This window comes from Cuculus canorus, chromosome 1 (genome assembly GCF_017976375.1).
Source record: "Cuculus canorus isolate bCucCan1 chromosome 1, bCucCan1.pri, whole genome shotgun sequence".
NCBI classification, from domain to species: domain Eukaryota; kingdom Metazoa; phylum Chordata; class Aves; order Cuculiformes; family Cuculidae; genus Cuculus; species Cuculus canorus.
This window is the reverse complement of record NC_071401.1, coordinates 105,983,378-106,005,468: the sequence shown is the minus strand read 5'-3', so window position 1 is coordinate 106,005,468 and position 22,091 is coordinate 105,983,378. Positions and strand designations below refer to the sequence as shown.

Below are 22,091 nucleotides of genomic sequence, written 5' to 3'. Positions count from 1 at the left end.
AATTTATCTCCAAGTAAGATGTTCTTCCATTTACAGGTTTTTAGTAGCTAAGCATTTGTTCAAAAGTTGGTCTCTTTTCATGTAAATAATACAAGGCCAAAGCTTCAGTAGCTGGGCTTTAACCCAGTCCCCTGTGCCTTTCTTCATCATTTAATAGATGACTTTCTGGAGAACTACAGGTACAAACATTGAACGTTCTTGTCTCATTGATAATGCTGTGTGGTCAGTTAAGAACTGTTAGAGCCACCAGATGTAAAATGGCCCTGATTAAACAAGGGGAAGGCAGAGGTCTTGTTTTCTTTCTTAAAGCTATGTGTCCTAACTTGAATATGAGATGTTTTCAGCTTTGTTTCAGATTTATCTGTCTTTTTAAATAGAAATCTATCTTGAATAAACTTCTCATACATTGTTGCTAGTTCATCAGCTATTTTAATTAAACTCCATCTTATTCTTAGTGTCTTGCTCTTTTGGGAAAGCTTGTTTAATACGCCAGATATCTTTGTACGGGAATAAAGCTACCTAGCAAAGCCACTGTGAAATCATAATGGTAACCTGTAAGAACAATTGCACAGATTCCAACTATGTTGTTTGATTTTTACCAGTAATTAAATACCAATACTGAAAGAAAAAGATTAAAAAAACCCAACACCCGACATGTTTACTGTTCAGCAGTTAAGCTTTGTGAATCTGTCTTGCTAGCTCAGCTGATTTGCTGGACTTGTGATTTCTGGATATTCCAAAAAGTGGCACTTGATCCTTTAGTGTCATAGCATTGACTAAATAGCACTAAAAGCAGCACAGAACCACAATTTGAGATAGGGGAAGAAGGAAAAAAGATTTGGATTATTTGGATTAGATTCAGCACCCAATATACTGTTGTCAGGTTTCTGGTTTAGTTTTCCGTTATTTATAGAAGTATTTAAATACTGCACAGATGTTAGTAGATTGGGCTGCTAGCAATTTCTGTAAATGAGTGGATGAATATTTGCCTCTATTGTGGAGTTGAAATAAGCACACAGGTTAAAGTTAGGGTTCAAAAAGGACTTTTGTATCTGAAGTAGAACTGTGCCTCAAACTGCCATTCTGAAGCCTCCATAATCTATTTCCCTGTCACAGAGAAGCCTAAATGCTGCCAGACATATTATCCCCTTCCCTCCTCAACTTTCTGTGCCCTTCTTCATGCCTGCTACTCTTCCTAAGGTCTTGGGGGTATTCAGCCCACTAACATGTTGTGTAACTGTCTGTCTCACGCCTAGCAGATTGTATTTCATAAACGATTTACAATTGCTTTCTTCTAAAACTGGTGTTTTAACTGCCTTTTGTAAAATTGATCAATAGCTCTTGGAGTGGAGACATCTATTTGCTGGACTTTTCCCATTGCTGATACAAATGGGCTACCTCATCACCTTCCTCAGATTCTTCTCAGAAAAAAAATATTCTTGTGTGGTTTTGAAAGAAAGGGCAGAAACACCCTGAAGACAACTGAAGTCTCTGAACTGCTCATTCCTGGTGGAAGAAGGGGGCTAATTTACTGTTACTGAAGTGGCAAGCCGTCAAGAAAAGAGATATGACCTTGGCTTGATTAGGCAGTTCCATATCAAGTGAGATAATTCTATGTCATTTTCTGCTTACAATGTTTATATATATATATTGAGTAATTTTGTCTTCTCCCTCTTGGTGTTTGCAGGTAGTGGTTTCACTTAAGGATATGTCCTGATAGGATCTTGAGTGGCTTCTCACCATGTTACTCTTAAGCTGAAGGAGCATATGGTTTAGTAGCACACAGTCTTTGCTGAGAGCTTTGAGCTCTCCTTAAAGCCCAGTTCCTTTTTTCCTGATGATAAAACACGGGATCTGAGCTGAAATATTTTAGAGACCTTTTTCTTCCCTTCTCATTGTTGCACACCAATTTCTTCTTCATTTATTTGTAATTAGATTATAATTTTTAAAGTTGATTAATGAATTCAATTACCTTTTTGATGGTAATGTTTTTCAATGATCGTGGTGTGCTGATGAAAGATTTAAGCAGTTGATGCAGATAAAGACTTCCTAGTCTTTTCCCCCAGTGTTTCCTTTATAACAGTCTTGACAGTGATCTGTTTAGCGCTGTCCTTATGAAGAATCAAATAGCGTTGAATCTGTCCTATGTAGCTTAACTACTTAAAATTCACTTCTCTAAAGTCCTGTAGCTATTCTATTATGGTATTCCTAATGCACATAGGCTAGCTTAGAAATACTTGAAGCAATCATGAAACTGTAAAACAAATTAAGAGTAGAATTCCTATATAACATGGAGAGGACTGACAGTCTGTCGTACAGTCTCTCAAGAAAAGACACATTCATTTTTAATGTACCTTTTTAGTATTGCTTAGCTTTGCTTTTAATCAAAACAGTGAGGGAGAATTTCCTGTTTATTTCAAGTATGAATTTAAAATAGGGACAGATTAATTGTCATTAAAAATTCCTTTAAACTGATGCATGTGCAATAATGCCTACTAATTAGTCATTTAATGGTATATTAGAGAACAAGAAGATTGAGATTAGGGCTCTACCTGTAGAGAAGGGACAACCGATACCCGTTAATCGATTTAAACCCCTAACCATGCATTTAATTCTCAGCCTTTGCAGAGGGCACTAGTGAACAGCTGTGAGCCTCAGGGCCTAGTGGTTCTAATGAGTCCCGCTGAAGGCTTTCAGCCTCTTCAGGAGGCCTTAATTTAGGTTGTTTGAAATAGCTGGTTAGTTAGGTAAAGTGGAAAAGTCAGTATATTGGTTGCCTTTTAGTGTTTAGAGACTATGCTGTACTTACATTTGTGATGGAGGAAGTTTAAACTTTCTTTAAACTTAAAGGAAGTTTAGCCTTGAAAATCCTATTGAGTAAAAGCCTACCTAAAATCGTGGCTAGTCCTTTGCAGGGATGCAAATGAACAAAACTTGTTCTGTGTATCCACTTTTCAAGTCATGGTTGGTAGCTTCCCTGTGCAGTGACAGACTTGGATTTAGCTACTTGAGCAGTGCAAGTTCTTGGTGAGGTAAAGGTCCCAGCCTACTTTTATCTCTCTGGAGAGACTGAACAAGTTTTGCATGGAATAGTCATGGAAGGAGGGAGGGAGGCAGGGGGTGGAGGTGGTAGTTAAAACTAGTCCACTTTGTATTATAATAAATTAGAAAGGAACACCCAAATTTAGTGAACAGGTAGCTCCCATGCATAATGGGAAGTATTACCATAATCCTGAGCAGCAGAAGATGAGGTACTTGAGATTAAATTTGTTTCTTTATATGAATATAAGTATTTTCCTCAGCATTTCTACGTCCTTGTAAAGTACAGTTTAATTTGTTGGAAGGAGAACTCTAATAATATAATCATACCTTAGCCTCTTACAGACTGCAGAAAAATAGCTTTCCTTTGCTGAAGAAGCATACTTAGTTGAATTCTCTGGCTCTAGCTGCCCGATATTTTATAGGTTGTTGCTGTTCTTTTTCCACTTGCCTCTCTGTACATGGCTGTCTTAACTTGTGAAACATGCCTTGTGCAGAGAAGTAATCTCTTACTAAATCTACTGAAAAAGTTGCAAGAAAGGTGGTTAATATTTCTAGCCACACATACTCCTCTAAGTGTTATAAATTCCTGGCATAATTTATTTTTCTTTGCTGCTTGAAGCCCTTCCACCATCACATACTGATAGCTGCTAGAAATAATGATAATAACAAAGATTCCTTTCTCTTGTTTTCAAATAGTTATTCTCTTTAATTTCTGAGGCTTTGTCATCTTCTGCATTTATATGTGTAAACCATACAAACCCTTGCCTGCTTGCCTGTGGTGGTGTTGTATTGTACATTATGATCTCAAATCACACAGCTGTATTCCTCTCATTTTAATTTACTGGGTTGTTTTTTATATTGGTGTAGCTCTGCAGAACTTTTCTGAGGTCTGTTCCCTTGTTTGCTGCTCATATTCATCTCTGTTACTCTTGATTCAGCCTTGTGGTTATGTAGTGCTGTGTCTTTTTCTTACCTCCCCCTGTCATTAATTTTTCCATTTTGACCTCTAAGTATTGATCTGTTTTCTCTCTTGCCACTCTAATCCCTTCACCAGAACTCTTTATAATAGTGATTCAAAAGCTAGTTTTTAAACTAGCTATTAAAAATAATTATAAAATAATTAAAATAATTAAAAATATCCAAAATAAAAACACACTCCCGTCTTTTTTCTTTTGATCAAGTAATTATATTTTTCTAACTTATACTGTTAATAATATATTTCACTTGTTAAATCTCGTCCTCAAAAACCATGAGTTACTGCCATTCTTGAACTTTTTTTTCATTCCATTATAAGCTTCAACAGGCAGAGACAACAGCATTTTTGTTTATCTATAGAATTCTCACATTTGGTGTGCTATGTAAGGTATAAACATTGTCTTCATTAATGTTCTGGATATGTCAGAATTTGCTTTTAAGGTTGAAAATTGACTGAGGCGGGCTGCATTCCTCTAGGGATTTGTTACTAATCCTTTAAAAGACCATTTCAAATATTTTGTTTTCTGAAAGTATAGATGACTCCAGTCAATTATCCTTAAAATTGTGGTTCAGTACCTTTTCTTGAAGAAGTTGAGTTGTCTAAAAAACCTGTGCTATTTAAATATCTTCCCTGGGTATGCCTATCATATAGGACATCTGAAAAGCTTCGGTTTAAATACCTGAATATATTTCAGGCTACTGAGCACTTAGGTTATTAGCTACAGGTTTTCTGAAGAATTCACTATGAATATTCAGGAAAAGAGTCTGCTAACGTCTCTTTATATGAATGTTTTAATCAGTAACAACTTGATAGTGTGCTTTTTCTCATATCGGTTTTATAGAGAGAGAAGTTAAATATAATTTTCATCCTTGAGGACTGTCTGCAGAGTGAGCTTTGAAACTTAGATTTGCTTTGAAACTATTTTCTTTGAGTTTTTCCTTTGTTCATAGGTTATGTTGTAGTATAGAAATACTGTGAGACAAATGCTAGAAGTCACTTTGGTAACTTTATTTTATATATATATATATGTGTGTGTGTGTATACTGTAGAATCTTCTGTCATCAAGAAGGCATGCTGTTATGTTGAGAAAATTGAGAGGTTAGTTCAGCAATGTTCTAGATATTGTAAAGTAAAAATGAAAGACCGTTGTACTTTTCTCATTTCCATTTATACCCTTGTTTCTTTTGGCAGTGTCAAACTGCTAGGTTGGGGAGTGCCTCTCATAGCAGGTATCATGGTATGCCTTTGTCTTTACTCTTCCTTCGGGTACTATTCAGCTTGTTGGATGAAACATCACCCCATGCTCAGCTATGAGATCGTGGAGAAGTTTCACTGAACTGCTTGTTTGTGCTCCTCTGGTGTATTAAGGGGTGATGTTTTCTACCATAGTCACTTTAAAGTAGCTCTTCACAGTTTGGGTCTTACTTCAGTATTTGAATAACTGATCAATTTTGCAGTGTATACTGGTAGAGGAGGGGTATATGGAGCTGAGGAATTCCCTGCGTGACTTTGTTTCTTGGCATCTTCCAGAGAGCTTTCCTTGTAATGTGATCCATAGCTCTGTCTGTGAGAGTGCTGGATGCAAACTTGTACGTTATAAAGATGACTTAGGATTTATGTAAGAGTAAATGCATAAGCCTGATTAATAGAACTTCTCCAGGCCCTGTTTTTAGGAAACTTGTGGCAGCCTGTGAATGATAACGAAACTCTTCGCTGTGGTTGTGTTTAAGTTGTACTATTTTCACTTCAATCAGAGCTAAAATCCATCTGGGAAGGTATAGGAATGGTAAAGATGTTGGTTGAAATTTTTGATGATTTTTCACTAGATTTCCAGTAGATGGGAACTCAGAGCACAGATGATAATGGAAACATTAGTCCATCACTTAGAGAAGAAAACTCTCTGAGAAATAGTCTTCTGGGCCCATACTATTGTATATTTAATGAAGTCCTGGGACATTGCTTCCATTTGCAGTTGGATTCAATGTTAGCGTGTAAAGCTATGCTTTATGCAGTGGAGTAAGTAGAAACAAATGTTAAAGAAATGGGTGTGTGAAGACCTCTGATTTTCAGTTAGAATTTGGAACCAAAGAAATGCTTGAAGAAACAAACCCCAAACCTAGTAAATTTTTGGCCTGTTGAGGGACAGGAAATTCAAACACAGTCAAAGGGAAAACATTACAATTGTTTTGAAAAAGAGGATTTTGTTGGCAGTGATAGGGGGAAGGTTATTTTAGGTTAAAGTTTGTTTGCTGTTTTGACAGATCTTTCTGTTGTTATTTTTCACTAATATAAAGATATCTTCAGTCATCATGCAGCAAATGTCATGTTGATTGCTGTGCCAAGCAACTCGTGGCTTTCTAGTGGACCAGTAAGCTAAAGTATATTTTAAGGAGTATGTGATTTAATCTACATTTATGTGGGAGGGTAAAATATTTCACAAGATCTCTGAAAATACTATATTAGTTCTAGCATACTGCTGCAAACAGAATGATCTTGCACTGAGTCATTGAGATGTCAGTGTCCAGGAGTATGGTCTGCTTTGGCTAGGAGTGTCCTTAAAAGTTCAACAGATGTTTAATTTCCACACTGATGGGATCATGGTTCCTTTTCCTCCTCAGGAGGAGGTATTTATTGCTTTTCTCTGAGAGCATGTTATCTTTCATGCTTTTCATACTAATTTACTTAGCTTTATATTTGAACTTAAGTTTGCTTTGGAAAGAAGGTAGGGCTAGACTGCTTTTAAATAAGCAGTTATCTGTTGAGGCTTTTTTGTTTGTTTTTGTTTTTTTTTGTGGAAATGATTCTAAAATATTTTAATTGATACTCATCTGTACATTTTATGTAACTCTAATTGAAGAAAGTTTTTCATTTGGATTTAGATTTCCATTCTTCCTTATGCAACTAAAACATGACAGTAGTGTGTTACTGCAGTAACAACTTGTAATTGAAAATGCCTGGCCTTTTTTGTAGTTGTCCAAACTTAATGTTGTACACAAGGTCAAATGGATTTAAATGGAGCGAAAGAAACTTGTTTTAATTGAAAATTTAAACACAATAAAGTAATAACAATAGAAATAAGGCAACTGAAGTACTTAATAGTGGTGGCTCATACAATCTTCTCTTCCCATACTTTGCCATTTACTGTAGTTGTTTTTTTCTTCTTGGGTTTACCAGTGAACCTCTGGACAACAGGTTAGAGCTGTCAGGCCTTCCTGTGTAGGGAGCACCATCTGTCAGGGAGGAAAAGGGCAGCAATGGTTGCTCTGAGTGTTCAAGATCTTCCTACCATGTCCCAACTCCTCTGTTTAAGCAGTGAAAACTTCCAAAATCTTTTCAACTCTGTTATTCACAGAATTATCCGATTATCATCAAGTCATAGAATCACAGGATCATGGAATCACCAGGTTGGAAAAGACCTCTTGAATCATCGAGTCCAACCATTCCTATCTGCCATTAAATCTGCCATTAAAACTTGTCCCTGAGCACCTCATCTACCTGTCTTTTAAATTCATCCAGGGATGGTGACTCAACCACCTCCCTGGGCAGCCTCTGCCAGTGCCTGATGACAGTTTCTGTGATTTTTTTTTTTTCTGATATCAAGTCTGAATTTTATTATTTTAATATTCGAATATCTCTTTCCCTAGAGATCTTTTAGTCACTTTTTACTCAGTTCTGCCTAATATTTACAGCCTTTTGATAATCTTTTGCCACCTTTTTTCCCTCTGCAATCCTTCTTACATCCTTGATTGTCATTCCAGAGTCTGTGCAACTCTCAGTGTCATGGCCTTCACTGCTTCTGTTGCTTCACTTATCCTGCAATTAAGTATGATCATCTCCAAGCATTTTGTCATTGCCAGATTGTCACATCCAAATCTCCAAAGACAAGCCTACCTTCAGATGCATCTCAGCTATTCTCAGTCTCATTGTTGTACTCCTTCCTGTTCTCAACATCATCCCAATGTAGGAAATCTCTCCCCGTATTACTCCGGCCATTCAAAGCCAAAATGAGTAATGAAGTAGGCTTTGTTACCATTGTGCCTTGTTTTGAATATAGTGTGGTTGCTCACTGGGTCATAGTTGGTTTTGCATTATTGATGAACATGCTCCTGTAATTTCATTAATGTTCTCTTTAAGGGAAAATACTATCCCCAGCTTACCTGTTTGCTATGGGATATTGTAATTTTTCAGTGAGGTTTAGTCTCAAACGTACTTGCTCTAGATATCCGCTAAAGTTGGGTGAGATAAATATCTTTCCTTTCCAGAAAGCAGAACTGGGGGAAAGAAAAGCTAAAACTGAACACTTTATTACACTGGGAAGATTACCTGCCTGAGGATTTATGTAAATGTCAACCTCTTATGTAGGTCAATATAAATACTATTATTTTAAATTTATATTCTAGCTAATTCAATGTGTAACCAGGTCAGAACTTATTGATGCTAACTGCTGGACAAACCATTAGCATGTTTTCATGTAACAGAGATTGACTGTAAAGCTTTGTCTTTTGAAAATGAACACTTTGTTCAAGACCAGTTTTAAAGAGTTACATTTAATTTTAGAGTAAGAAACAAAAGCATGATTTATTGTTGCCACTTTCAGCTCCTTTGTTAAAAGTGATTATTTCAGAGAGCTGATTTCTGTTAGGATCTCCTGGGAAATAAGTTTTTAGCTATTAAAACAAAGACACCTACTATTTTTTTTTTCATTCCCACCAGGCAGAATATTTAAGTTACTATGAGATGATGCACATCTTTCCAGAAGTCTTTTTGCTTAAAAATTTTTGGCTTTTTCTGACCTAATTGTATTTGTCCAGAATTACTGCAGAATAAGAAACAGAAAAAACCCCAGCATTTAAACAAGCATAATAAATTATTGTTTTTATTTTTATCCCTTGTTTCTTTAGCTTATTACTATAATACTTCATCTAGCTCCTGTTCAGTTGACGAGTATATGAGCATTATGTAAATGGAATGTCTATAATTTCCAATATTTGGATTACAGCTTCTCTCAGTGTAAGACCCAAACACAAGATCAGTCTGGATTTGAGGCATTTTTAGTACAGCTCCCATTTAATCTCATTTCAGAGAGACAGACAGACATCATTTAAAACTCCAGGCACTCTGTGGTTATTCTAGGGTTTTTACCAGCCATAAGCGTACAGTAAATTACTGGTTTCTGACATCTGCTGATAGTGTGGTAGCCATGACAAAAATGTTGTAATTCATGGTGTCTTAGCAACATAAAGTACTTTAAGATTATTATTCTGAGTGGGGAAAAATGTTTTGTGGGTGCCTACAACTTGATTTTAAAAGCCATGGCTCACAAAAATTCTTTTTATATTTTACAATCAGGGTTTGTATTTGAAATACAACTTGCTTTACCAAAAAAAAAAATCCTGTAGTTACTGAAATAATGAAAAAGATTTATTAATAACTTAATCTCTCATTAGGAACAGGAACTCCAATAGCAATTAAAGGAGGGAAACAAAAGGTTTCATTGATGTAATGGTATAAACTGCAAAAAGAACAATGTCTTTTTCAGGGAACATCAAAGTGTTTTCCTGGTGGGAATGTTCAGTTAGTGTTCAGTGCTTTTCAGTTATACCTTGCTCACCTGTTTTCCATTTTGTGCTTAGAAAAGGAAATGGAGGTGTTATTCTTCATAGGGAATGCATAGGGGAATTGCAGATTCTCCTGATCCAAAGAGAGAGCCTTGCTTGTCACATTTTATCGTATCTAGGTTATTGGAAAGAATTGGACTCAGATCAGTATTTGGAACCCTTAAACACATCTTAAAATGCATTTCAATAAACTTGTAGACCCGAGAGTGGGCATTGATCAGCTGACTTACCAGTGCTGTAACATTCCTACTACCCTCAGTTTTCTCCTTACTGTACAAATAGCTTCTCACTTGCGGGACTACAACACCTCCGTTGCTTGATATTTTTGTTAATAAACGTGGCATCCTTTTTGAAGTAGTTATGGAAGTGTTCACAGTTATGACTGTGCAAAGGAACAGCAGGATTTCGGTAAAAATGTAACATTTTTTTCTAGACTATATGTTCAATTCTCAGTTGTTAGAGATGAACAATGATTATAGACAAAACTCTCTGAATTATTGAGTACAAAGTGAAACAATGACCAATGATATTCTCAAATAAGTGTTTTGAAATATCAGTTAAATGCTAAATTCAGTTTTGGATTGCGTGCTTTATGTCAAAATAGAATGAAAAAGTGAAATTTCTGTTCTTGCATAGTTGGCTATTTTGGGAAAATCCAAAGGCATTACTGCCTTCATTAATTACTTCATGTCTTTGATTACAGAGGGAAGACTGCAACACCTGTAAAGGAAATTTCAAAATAGTTGCATTTAAATACACACTCTTCTTGCAGGCTATAAAACTCAGGAAATCAGATGTTTTATTTAGGCTGAACAAGGGTAGTATATGAAGAGCAAGAATATTAAAAAAAAAAAATTGAGAAGTTCACAGAAAGAAAGTGAATGGGACAAGATCTCTGTGGATCTTCCTTGTTCCTGTTGTTTTCCCTTGAAAGTAATTTGCGAGAAAAAGTAAGCCCAGTAGGTTAGGTTAACTGCATTGTGTGTCTTTGGGCAGAAAAGACCACGTTCAGAAAAATTCTTTGATTTTTCCTTTAGTTTTTTTTCCCCTGTAAGATGACGTGACATTGCTTTTCAGTGTCTGATTGAAGTAGCATTCAAATTCTCCTTTTAACTGTGTATGGTTTGGGTCTTCCACATACAAAAAAGATGAACTCAGACTAGAATTTAAGACAAGGAAAAGGTGAGTGAATCTTCTGAGGGGAAAACCAAATGAGATTAACTTGTTGCTTTTGATGGCAAAGAGAACACAAAATGCAAGAGGATGTTAAAAAAAGGAAAAGGTTACAATATACATGACAAAGAGATAGAATCCCAAGAAGTGCGTGGGAGAGATCTAGATGAAAAGTGCAGCTCTAGTGAAGGAGGAATTGAGGTCTTTACTACTCAGAGATGTTTAATGTAAGGATTAGAGAAAGGTTTCTAACCACTAAAGCAAGAGTTATGGAACATCTTTCCAGTCAACATAAAAACACACAAAAATTCCCTCCATTTTCTGAGAAGTTTTTGAAAGAGGTTAAATTATACATTGTGGAGAGACTGGAAAATTAACTTCTGATGGAGTATAATTGTTTGCAAGGATCACCTAACACTGATTTTAAACCTGTTAGCATTTTACTAATAACTTTGATAGCAGTTAGGCCAGTTACTAAGATCTTGTGTTACAGGGTAAAGCGTTCCAGTCAAAGAAAAGGGCAGAGATCTTGTACTTGGAAAATCGATGTTAAATGCTCTACACGTGAAGTGGAAAAGAAATGAGGGCCAAGAGTATACTGGCTTTTTGGCCCTTGGCTAAAGGCACAGTCTGTTGTGCAGTTTTTTTGTGAGACATAGGATTATATATTCTTATTTAGATATATAGATCTTGGGAAATCAGGTTTATCATCTCTGTCTGAGCTGAAGTTTAGATCAACTCTAGATACAGTCCTGACTTCTAACAGTCTCAGGCTGCATGGTTCAAGTTTGAGGTGCTTTGTTCCCATAGCACGTAACTTTTTTGTTTTCCCTCTAAAGGAGAACAGCTCTGTGCTGTTCTCTGATATCGGCAGGTCTCTTATTTAAACATATGCCCTGCTATTTTCAATACAGTGTATTTGTATATTCTACTAACAGGAAATTTTAAGATGGGAATAAAGGCAAATCTTGCTTCTGAGTTTAGCATTCATTTAATGCTGTCTTTCTTTGAACCTTCACATCTGCTTATTTCGGTGTTTGAATTCTTGTAAAAATAGTTGTGGTGCAGTCTAAGAAACTGGAAACATGATTTCATGTAATTGTTCTTTTAAGTAGCAGCATGAAGTAATTAGTATGGCATACTTGAATTGGTGGCATCCTGTTGACTTTTTATGAAAGACTTGAATTATAATAAAAGCAGGGAACACAAGTAAGTTAGTTCTTATAGCCCAGCGCTGTCATTGTGAGGGGGAAGGAGGGGTGGGAAAGCAGCTCTGTTCTATATTTAATGGCAGATCCAGCATGTAATAGGTGTTCTGCTTCTATTATTTTTACCAAATATCCCCTTGGGAAGAATTTTTGACAGGAAAATTACAGGATGGGTGCCCACTGTAAGATTTATGTTGATAATTGAAGATGCTTCTTCTCAGTAAAGCGTAAATGCAACTGAAATAACTAGGCAAAAAGGAGGAAAAGATTTCTAAAAAAAAAAAAAAATAGAAGTGTGTAGATATGTAAAAAGATTATAACTTGGTTGTCAAGGCCATTATGCCCCTCAGGCAGTTGTGACTCAATCTGTGATTAATGCTCACTCTGTGCCAGTCAAGTACTCGTGCAACTTGTGTACCTTTCTGCTTCAATCGATTTTGAGATTTTCTAGAGAAATGTTACTATATAAAAAGCTAGGATTAAAAAAAAAAAATACAACTTAATGAACATTTCTGTCATTTCAAGTCCTCTACTGTTACTCAGCAACAAAATTTAAAAAGTATATGGGCATTCTTGGACTTTCCTCAGGACATCCATCCCCATTCTCCCCAGGAGATTTTAGTCTCGGTTTTCAAGCAGGTTTAGAGGTCAGTCTATACACTTTGATTCTGTACAGTACTTGAATTTAGTGTACAGTTGCTTGATTGTCAGTATCGAAAGTGTACATACAACATATCTGAAAATGGTAATTTTCAGATTCAATTTCAGCCTGGCCCGGACTGTAAACAATAGCAGGCTTGTACAATGTTGTGTGTTGGTTAAAATTTTAATCAGAATTAGTGATCCAAGAGACTAATTTTATCCTTGGCAAAGTTGTATATCAAGAAAGACAGAAATAAGGAAAATAATAGAGTCAACAATTTAAAACCCTGAAAAGTTTACTAGCTGCTTATTTTAACTTGGAATTCTTGAGCACCTAGTTGTTTTTCATATTCTTCTGTAGTTTGTTTACCAGACTATTATAGTATTTTTTCATACCAGTTATCAGCTTTTAGTTTGAATTAGCTTTAAATTGAATGCTTTTCTAGATGAGTATTTTATTTGCTTGTAAACTTTCTTTTATCCCTGATACTGTTGTCTCACAGTGTATCAGAGTTCCAGATTGGAGACAATAAAAAAATTATTTTTATTTCATTACATGACATGAGGTATAAGAAGCACTTGGATACTTTGTGCATTTGTATGTCTGTGATACTGCTTAACAAATGACTAAAAGGTGCTGATAGTACAAGTGAAATAACAACTGTGTGAGAGCTGGAGATGTTAGACTTGCTCTGCAGACATTGTATGAATGAGCTTTCCAAAAAGTCAAATGAGGTTGACTGTGACTTTGTGTTATGAATTAGAGCAGTACCAGTTTTGCTGGTAGGGATGGCCTGATGTCTGTAAAGCATCTGTAAGATTATTTTCATACTTCTATATATACATATGCATGTATCTGTAAATGTATATAGATGAGTAGATCAATATAAAAATGGATGTGGTTTAGGAACATGGCAGTTTAATTCACTAATGTAGGTCACCTGTTGAAAAAATGCTTTTGAATGTATTCACTTGGGAGAACCTTGCACACAAGGAAATGCATTAAGGCTTGAGGGTTTTTATTTTCCCATTAAAAAAAAAATGTTAATAGCTGTTCTTATTTAATGCCGTAGTACGAGGTCATGGTTAAGTAGCTGTATTGCAAAACACAGTGACTGTACCTGGCAACGATCCCCTAAGAAAACTTTGTATTCTTACCTTGCAGGCTCTCGTCTTCGACAAGAAGATTTCCCACCTCGAATTGTTGAACATCCTTCTGATCTGATTGTTTCTAAAGGAGAACCAGCAACTTTAAACTGTAAAGCAGAAGGAAGGCCAACCCCCACCATCGAGTGGTACAAGGGGGGTGAAAGAGTGGAAACAGACAAGGATGATCCACGTTCCCACCGCATGCTGCTGCCTAGTGGATCTTTATTTTTTTTACGCATAGTCCACGGACGCAAGAGTAGGCCAGATGAAGGGGTCTATGTCTGTGTAGCAAGGAATTACCTTGGGGAGGCTGTAAGTCATAATGCGTCACTGGAGGTGGCAAGTAAGTACATAATTTTTTTTTTACTCTTTGGTAACAGTCACTTGCTTTGATGCTATTTGAAGATAAAGAAATGCATGAGCTACCTATGAAGCATTGACTTAAAAGCGATGAAGGGATTATGCAGTTAATTATTATTAATACAGAGATAGGAAAAGAGAAAAATAGTCAGAGGGAGGTTATTTCTTATTACATTTCTTATACCACTAGAAATGTAGCAATTTTTGTACTTTCTCACTACTTTTATGCTTACATGTAATTATGGTTACTAAATGTTTGTTAGATTTTGTCTACTTGGTTTCAGTTTATAGATGTTTTTTCCTCTCCTGATAACCATGTGTAATAGGAGGCAGGATAACCAGGATTTGATCTAATAGGGTACATTTAGAATTGTTGTTGCACAAACAAGCACTAGAAAAAATAATGGCAGATTTAGAAACTTTTTTTTTTTTTCTGTAAAAGAAGTGGCCCATAAATCATCTCTCTAGTTGTGATATCTGGCCAACGGAAGGAGCAGTCAAGTATGTTCACATCACTTTGTAATGCTTATCTCTTCCTGTATACCCTTTAAACTCTACCTGTTTTGAAGGAACAGAGTGTTCATTAAAGGGTTTTATGCATTGATGTGGAGCGACAAGTGTAGATCAAAAAGTATCAGCTTTAGAGTAGTGAAGTATGAGAGGAAACCTTGCAATTCAAAAGTTAGTTATCAATTTCAAGGTGTTTTTGTGTGTTTCCTCTGTAATCTGTGTGCATTCATCTGGTGTCATGTTGGAAATCTAGCACAGAAATGGGTGAGTCACTCTGAAAATGCTGATCTCTGTTACCTAAATAGTTCCTGTTGTTAACTTGCTCCAACGAAGCTCCTACTTTTAGACAAATAAAATAAATATGTTGGTATATAGTTTTGGAAGAAGAGTTTCATAACTTTCATGGAAAGCAAAGGAAACAGACTATAAATTTGTGCATTGACTTGAGCCCTTTGTCTAAACTCACTCACATTCACAAGGACTTTAATCTTTTTTATACCAGAAGGATTTTAAGCATCGCATATAGTACAGTAAATACATATGATTAATATCTATAAACATGCTGTTTCCTTGTTAGTGCTGGCTAGCTGTAAGTATGCTTATCCTGTATATGTATAACCTGTTTAAATTATCTGTTGATTGGTTACTCTAAAATATTATATCCGGTATCTCAGAGCTGTAATTTTGAGTTGGTGTTAATTCTGAAGAGAGTTTGATTTTTATGATTGCTGCTGTTTACTTTACAGCACTGCTTGTTGATTCTTAAAATGTGTTTTAATGTTCACTCTGTGCAGCAAAGAAACATGGACAGTTTTGTTTTTTTCATATTCTTGTGGTTGATGGTGTACCTTGAAGTAATTTTGGAAATGCATGTACTCTTTCTGTGTCTTCACAATTTTTCATCATGAGGTAGACTTCAGTGGTGGTACACTATGGCATGCATCAATTCAGCTGATATGTAATTGCTAAATATACACCCCTGCCTCAAAGTCATCTTCATATGTAGAGTAGAGTCTAACTGGCAGGATCTGAATGCAAAATACTGATATTGCCACAGTTTTTTTTTTCTTTAAGACCCTCTGTCAGAACTACAGGCAAAAAAAAAAGATGAATATCTTCTTAAAGAGCTTCAAATGTACGCCATGTGACAATAGTATAGTGTTAAATTGTTAATCCAGTTGAAAATTACTCTCATATTGAGGACTGGTGTCAAAAATAAGCAGCAACAATGCTGTAAGGGAAAAATAAGATTTGTAGGTCTAATGGTATACACTTTTAATTGTATACCAGCAGATTATAAACAAAGAATTTTAACAAAAAATGTTAAGATTTTAATAGAAAAGGTAGTAATGTGACAGTGCAAAAGCACCAAAACACTTTAAATATTACAAAAGAGGTAAAGAACAAGGAAAGAGTTGAAGGCTGGTGGAATAAATTTGCATTAAACTAAAAATCTGTACATTATAGCTGTTATGCTGTTGGAATTATAAACTGTAGCCATATCCACAGTGGATTGCTGAAAATCAGCAAACTGTTTTGATTAGCTTCTCAGTACACCTGTTTTGAGTGTCACAGCATTTACATTTGTATACATGTAGTCATATACAATAGCTGTTTAAGAAATCCTTATAGTTTATTTTTTGTATGTTTACAGACTAAAACTGCATTTATTTGATTTCTATATACACAAGTACAGAAGATCATTTTGAGTTGCACTCATTTGGTTATGTGCTTTGATGCTGCAAGTTCAACCAAAAAACGTGTGAAACACTGAAATCAGAAATGGGTTTTTCACTGTTAACAGCTAGCTCTCACGGGAAGAAGCATTCCCGTTTGCACCAATTTGTTTCATAATTGGATAGGGAATTAAGCACAGCATTTTGCTCCATCCCCTCTTACAGCAACAACTTCAGCTCGATGTTCCTTCGCTGCTCAGTGGGTGTGTAGTTTTGACTTCAGATTGAGGTTAATACTAAAAATAATTTTTTATGTCTATTATCCCTTTTTGCAGATATTTATTTTTTTCTAAAACATTTTTGCTCATCTTGAGACAGTCCACAGAGAATTTGTTGCCTGTGTAAAAAGATGGATATGTGCCTCGAGTACACTGCACACAGATTCCGCAGTTGCAACGAAGGAAATGTGGAGGGATTTCAAATCTACAAAAATTTCAGAAGTGTAGTATATTAAAAGCTGGTTTATTTTCTTAAATACATGTGTATTTTAAGAACATTAAAAATAGGTTTAGATGTGATAACCACGATGGGGGAGAGAAAAAAAAAATCACAAATCATAGTATTGCAAAGTGGGTTTTCCCTCTGTTTTGTTTCTTTCTATTCGTTCATCTTTCTTTGGTATGCACACCTCAGTCAAGTTACCATTTCATCCAAAGAACGCTGCGTTTCCTTCCACTGACATGTATCTTGGTCATGATAGTGTAGTCTTCAATTAATACAATTGAACATAATTTAAAAACCATTTATTGTCAGCAAATTGAATTAAGTGTTTTTTATTCAATCTCTGCCTCCTGTGCTACTTTGAAAATGTTTCAAGATCCCATGTGTCTACTCGTAGCATTGGGGATTTATTATGACATCTCGTTAATGTTATTTTATATATATGTATATAAATACTATTTGCAGCTGCGTTTCTTGCAGTTCCTGCAGTTATTTCCTTGAAATTGTGTTGCATCTCTGCCTCCCCCCGGCACTCCCCGAAGCCTTAAAAACAGAATGGCCGTTCTGGCTTGTGAAGAGCAGTACCTTAAATCTACAAAACAACTGCTTGAACCCCCACTGACTATATTCTGCTTGACTATGTTGCAGAGACTGTAACTTTTCCTAAACAAATAGCTAGCCACTTGATATTTCAAGAATTAAAATCTCACAGACACTTGAGAGACTAGTAAAGCTACTCTAAGCTACATAGCTCTGCACAAAATAGCTTTGTAAATTAATATTACCTGACATATTCTGTGTAATTTTGATCTGTAATATCTTCATAAATGGGAAGGATATAAATTTGCATAACTACGAACTCTGTAGAAAGCTGAATTACAGGTCAATTAAATAAAGAGTTGTAACTCCCCTTTAATTGGGAGATTTTTTTTTTTTTTAGTTGACTGGTTTTGTCTATGTTTCAAGTGTTGTCCCCACAAAGTTTCTGAAATGGAGGCTTGTGGTATGTGTCCAAACATGCAGTAGAGTGAAGATTCAATAAGGGAGTCCAGAAAGGGTGTGCGATGGGATAATCAGATAACAGTCTGTAGTCATCCTTGAGATGTAGGCTGCTACAGGACCATTTGCCTCCCTCCTCTTGACTTCCTGAACTCAGCCTTTTGATCACTGGAGACCTACTTCAATTAACTCTGTGTTTTGTTTTAGAGGAATGTAACTGGTTTTGGATTACTGCCTACCAGTGACACATTCTCCAGTGCTGAAAGGTCCTAAAGAACCTGAAAAAGGGCATGTCCCTGTCATAGTGAAACTAGGTAATTGTCTCTATAAATGTCAGCTTTTACAGGTGGGAGTACAAATGGATCCTCAGAGTAAGGTCTGAAGACTGTTTTGGCTATCACATAAAGAGCTGGGAAACAAAAGTCATTTTTCACAGCAGAGAAGTAGAAGTAGTTTTGGAAATGGAAAGTTACCCATTAGCAAACCAGAAGGTGGCCTTTGCAATTCTCTCTTGGGCAAGAGGTTATTCAGCTGCTTCTGCTGACTGATGAACTGGTACCTACTAGAAATGATAGCAAAAATGATTATTTCATTGAGGTTCACGCTTGAAGATTGAGCTGAAATAGTTTTGAGTGAGGTAATGTGGCCACAGAAAGCAGAAGGAAGTTGTTATATGGGCATATGGATGCTCATGTATGCACATTTGTGCATAGTGGAACATGGACAAAGCAACAGGAAGGTTAAAGAAGGTGTAGGAGAAGAGAATGAAGGTCAAGATTTGGGAATGTGTATTTGTTCATGCCTTCCAGGAAGAAAAGGATTTTTTGTTGTTTTTGATAGAGGCCTTTAAGAAATTTGGCATTTTATTTTTAATGCAAAATGTTATGAGTAATAAAACAACACACAACAATTGCAAGCTCCCTATGCTATTTGATCTACATTAAATCTTTGGTGTTGAGTATGTTACAATTTCATTTTGTAGACTGGATTTTAATGGACACATTTACCTTTAAATCCTGTCACTTTTATCATTTGCATGGTGTTTTACCATTCATGCCTTATCAGTTCAAGAAAAACTATCCTCAGCTTTTAAAATAGCTTTCAGTGTTCCTTATTGTATCTTGTTAGCTTTAGTATGATCTTTTTTCTCTTTGTCATGGGGAGGGCTGCCCCCCTCACTTGTTGGAGTACTGTTGCTACTAGAGCCATGATCCATACTACCACTAAAAGGTTTAATTAACTCAATTTTAACTCATGATCACTTTGCTCTACATCCTCTTTGCAGCCAGTAGACACATGCTATTGTGCACGCTGAAGCTTCTGTTTAATGCTTGTTAAACATATCAGAAGAAATCATGCTTAGTTTGATGATACACAGTAACTTGAACATTTCTTCTAGAAGTATTAATGCATTTAAAATTGTTTCTGTTTGTGTATGAAGTGTGCATAAATTAAGACTCCCTTAGCTTTAGAGGCATTGCCTCCACATTGATTGTTTGAGATCAGATCTGTTATATCGGATCCGAAACAAACACTGCTATAGTGAAGACAGCCAAGATTTAGTTAGTTGATTGGGGATTCGCTTGGAAGAAAATGTATTCATGCCAAATCAAAAGCAGGTCATATTTATTTATTTTGTCTTATTTGATACTTTTTTCTTCCACCATACATTCTGGATCTTTTTTTCTGAATTTTGGCAGCAGTAAACGTACCACAATAAATTCTTTGGGAAGAGAGTCTCCCCTCAGTTCGTAGGCTGCTGAGGATGGATGATACATTTCAGAGTATGCTGGTACAGAGGTTCCTAGTAGAAAGAGCTGATTTGCTGCACTTGGAAGCTGTATGTAGTACTTTGCAGCAAGATATATTGAAAGCCTGTGTATGACAAATGTGTGCTGTTTATGTAGATTACAGTTTTATTTGGCAATTTCATAAAAGTTGTGGATGGTTTTAGTTTTATGTATGCAGTTGGTTTTAAGATATCCCAAAAGATATTTCTTTTTTGAGTTTTTCATTTAACATTTTGTTCAAAGACTAGGTTTCTCCATGTAGATGTCCTCCTTTGTGAGGACAGTGGAATAGACAAAAATAAAACTTAGGTTTTTTTTAGTATTGCTTGGTCTTGCCTCTACTTATGAAATGAATGAATAAAAGAAGGAATGTGCCTGATCAGAGTTAACTGGATGCTCATGCTGTAGAGAGCGTTACAAGGTTAATTTGTGCAGTGAGGAATAAAATGATATACAGCTTTAAAACACGATAAGCCACAGAAAACACCAAAGCTTGACTAGAAATACCGTAACTTAAGTGTTACCTAACTGACAAAGTTTGGTGTGGAAGAACTTAATTTTGTTGTCATTTCTTAATTTCTTAATTTCTTAAGTCCTTTTCTTAAAGGAAAATTGTTATGTGTATTATCTAAAATAACAGCTTGTATTTGGGAATGCATAAGAGTAGTTTTTAAAGGTCTGAAGCTTGTATAGTCTACAATTGTAAGATTAGTGTTTAAGGATTTTGATTTTGGAGAGACGTTTGGGAGTCCCTTCTGTTTATATCTTTCATACTATATCTGAAGTGCTAAGATTCAATATATTTTGGAAGGTGACTAAGTTTTATTGAGGATGGGTGTCAACTTACTTGAGCATTACAGCTATTTCTGTGCTCAAATCAGTTCACAGATCAGTGTTATTATTAGCAGATAACGATGATACTGATGCAACAAATAGAAGCTTTTTCTAAATACCGATAGGTATGAGACTTACACAGCTACTGTGAAGACGAAGCATGTAAATAAAAGATTCCCATTCAATGCAATTATCATCTACTGTCAAGGTCAGAGAAAAATAATAGGCTACAAGAGCACTTTGTCCAACCCAAGGAAGCTGTTCTTTCATGCTTGTGTCTTCCCAGAAACTGTGCAGAGCAGAGGAAATTAGGATGCCGTAAGCCAACAGAGTTCTTGATTGGTTATGATACTATACATGATGCTATACATGATACTATACAATGCTATACTATACTGACTATATATGATACTATACAATGCTATACTATACTGACTATATATGATACTATACTATGCTATACTGACTATACTGATTATTCTTAAGGTAATGACTATTTTAGGATGTTACAGTAACCATGCTGGGATGGACGATCAAGGAATTTATGCATTTTTTAGGCCTACCAGAAATTGCTGTGCAGCTCAGCAAAATCATAAATCAAAGAATGTTTTGGCAGTTTTTCTGTGGAATGGTAACCCTGATGGTAAAACAGTATCTGAAACCTTGAACCAAAATTGCAGAAGTTTGTTCTTAGAACAAGGTGAAAGCTATGCCTTGCAGATTTTGACTGATTGGTCATTGGTTTCAAAGAAAAAAAAAAACGAAAAACCAACATTTTAAATGGTTCAGGATTACAGGACCCTACCTTTCCAGCTGTGAGTCTGAGATTGATGCGTATGTGCAAGTGATTTTTCTGAATCCAGCCACATGGTGAACTGATACCAAAGCTCTCCTTAGTGTTACTATTGCTATTCAGAAGCCTGTGGAAGACAATTCAGACTGTTAACATCAAGTTGAAATACCAATAAAGGCAGGCATCTTGATCATATGAAGAAGGAAATAGAGGTTTTGATACTACAGTCTGTTTTCAGTCTCTGGTGCGTACTCTCCTTGCCTTTCATGGTGCGAGGTGATGTGCCGTTCAATACATCTCAAGCCTGTACGTCCTGTGGGCCGTGAAAGATAGAGCCTCAAGCACACTTCAGAGAGCTCCTTGGTGGAAGTTATCAAATGGGACCGCTGGCTGTCTCTTCTTTTTGATCTGTTGATGAGTTTCCTGTGGTCTAAGGGAGTTTTTATATGTGGTTTTCAACTAACAGATGTCTAATTTTTTGCTCCAGTTTCTGCTTTAAACTCTGATCTCCACACCATCACCATGTTCCCTCAACCCCACATTATACCCCCTCGCCCCCCCAGCTTCTTGGTAGAACTAGATGGAGATCATTCCTAATTTTATTAGTGGTCACGTTTCCTACATGGTAATATAGATCTTAGGCCTGTAGGCAAAAGGATATAGGAAAAAGAATAAAGCTAGGCAAATAAAATGCTGTCTAGTAATCTTCATCCTTTGTTTGTTCTGACGCTTTTTTCCTCCCAGTCCTATATTTTAAAACATGTTTTCCTCAAGTACTGGAAGTCTTGCTTCTGAGCTAAAATCGGGGATTAATTTGCAT

At 36.0% G+C, this 22,091-nt stretch overlaps 1 protein-coding gene across 8 annotated transcripts in view; it reads left to right on the top strand.

The window, feature by feature from the left end:
* The window catches only part of ROBO1 (roundabout guidance receptor 1), a 620,749-nt gene that overhangs the window by 341,838 nt on the left and 256,820 nt on the right, over nt 1–22,091 (top strand). For all 8 annotated transcript variants that reach the window (XM_054076888.1, XM_054076894.1, XM_054076881.1 and 5 more), the window contains one exon: nt 13,825–14,151. In XM_054076888.1, the coding sequence (XP_053932863.1) occupies nt 13,825–14,151 (327 nt within the window). The remainder of the gene's footprint in view (nt 1–13,824; nt 14,152–22,091) is intronic.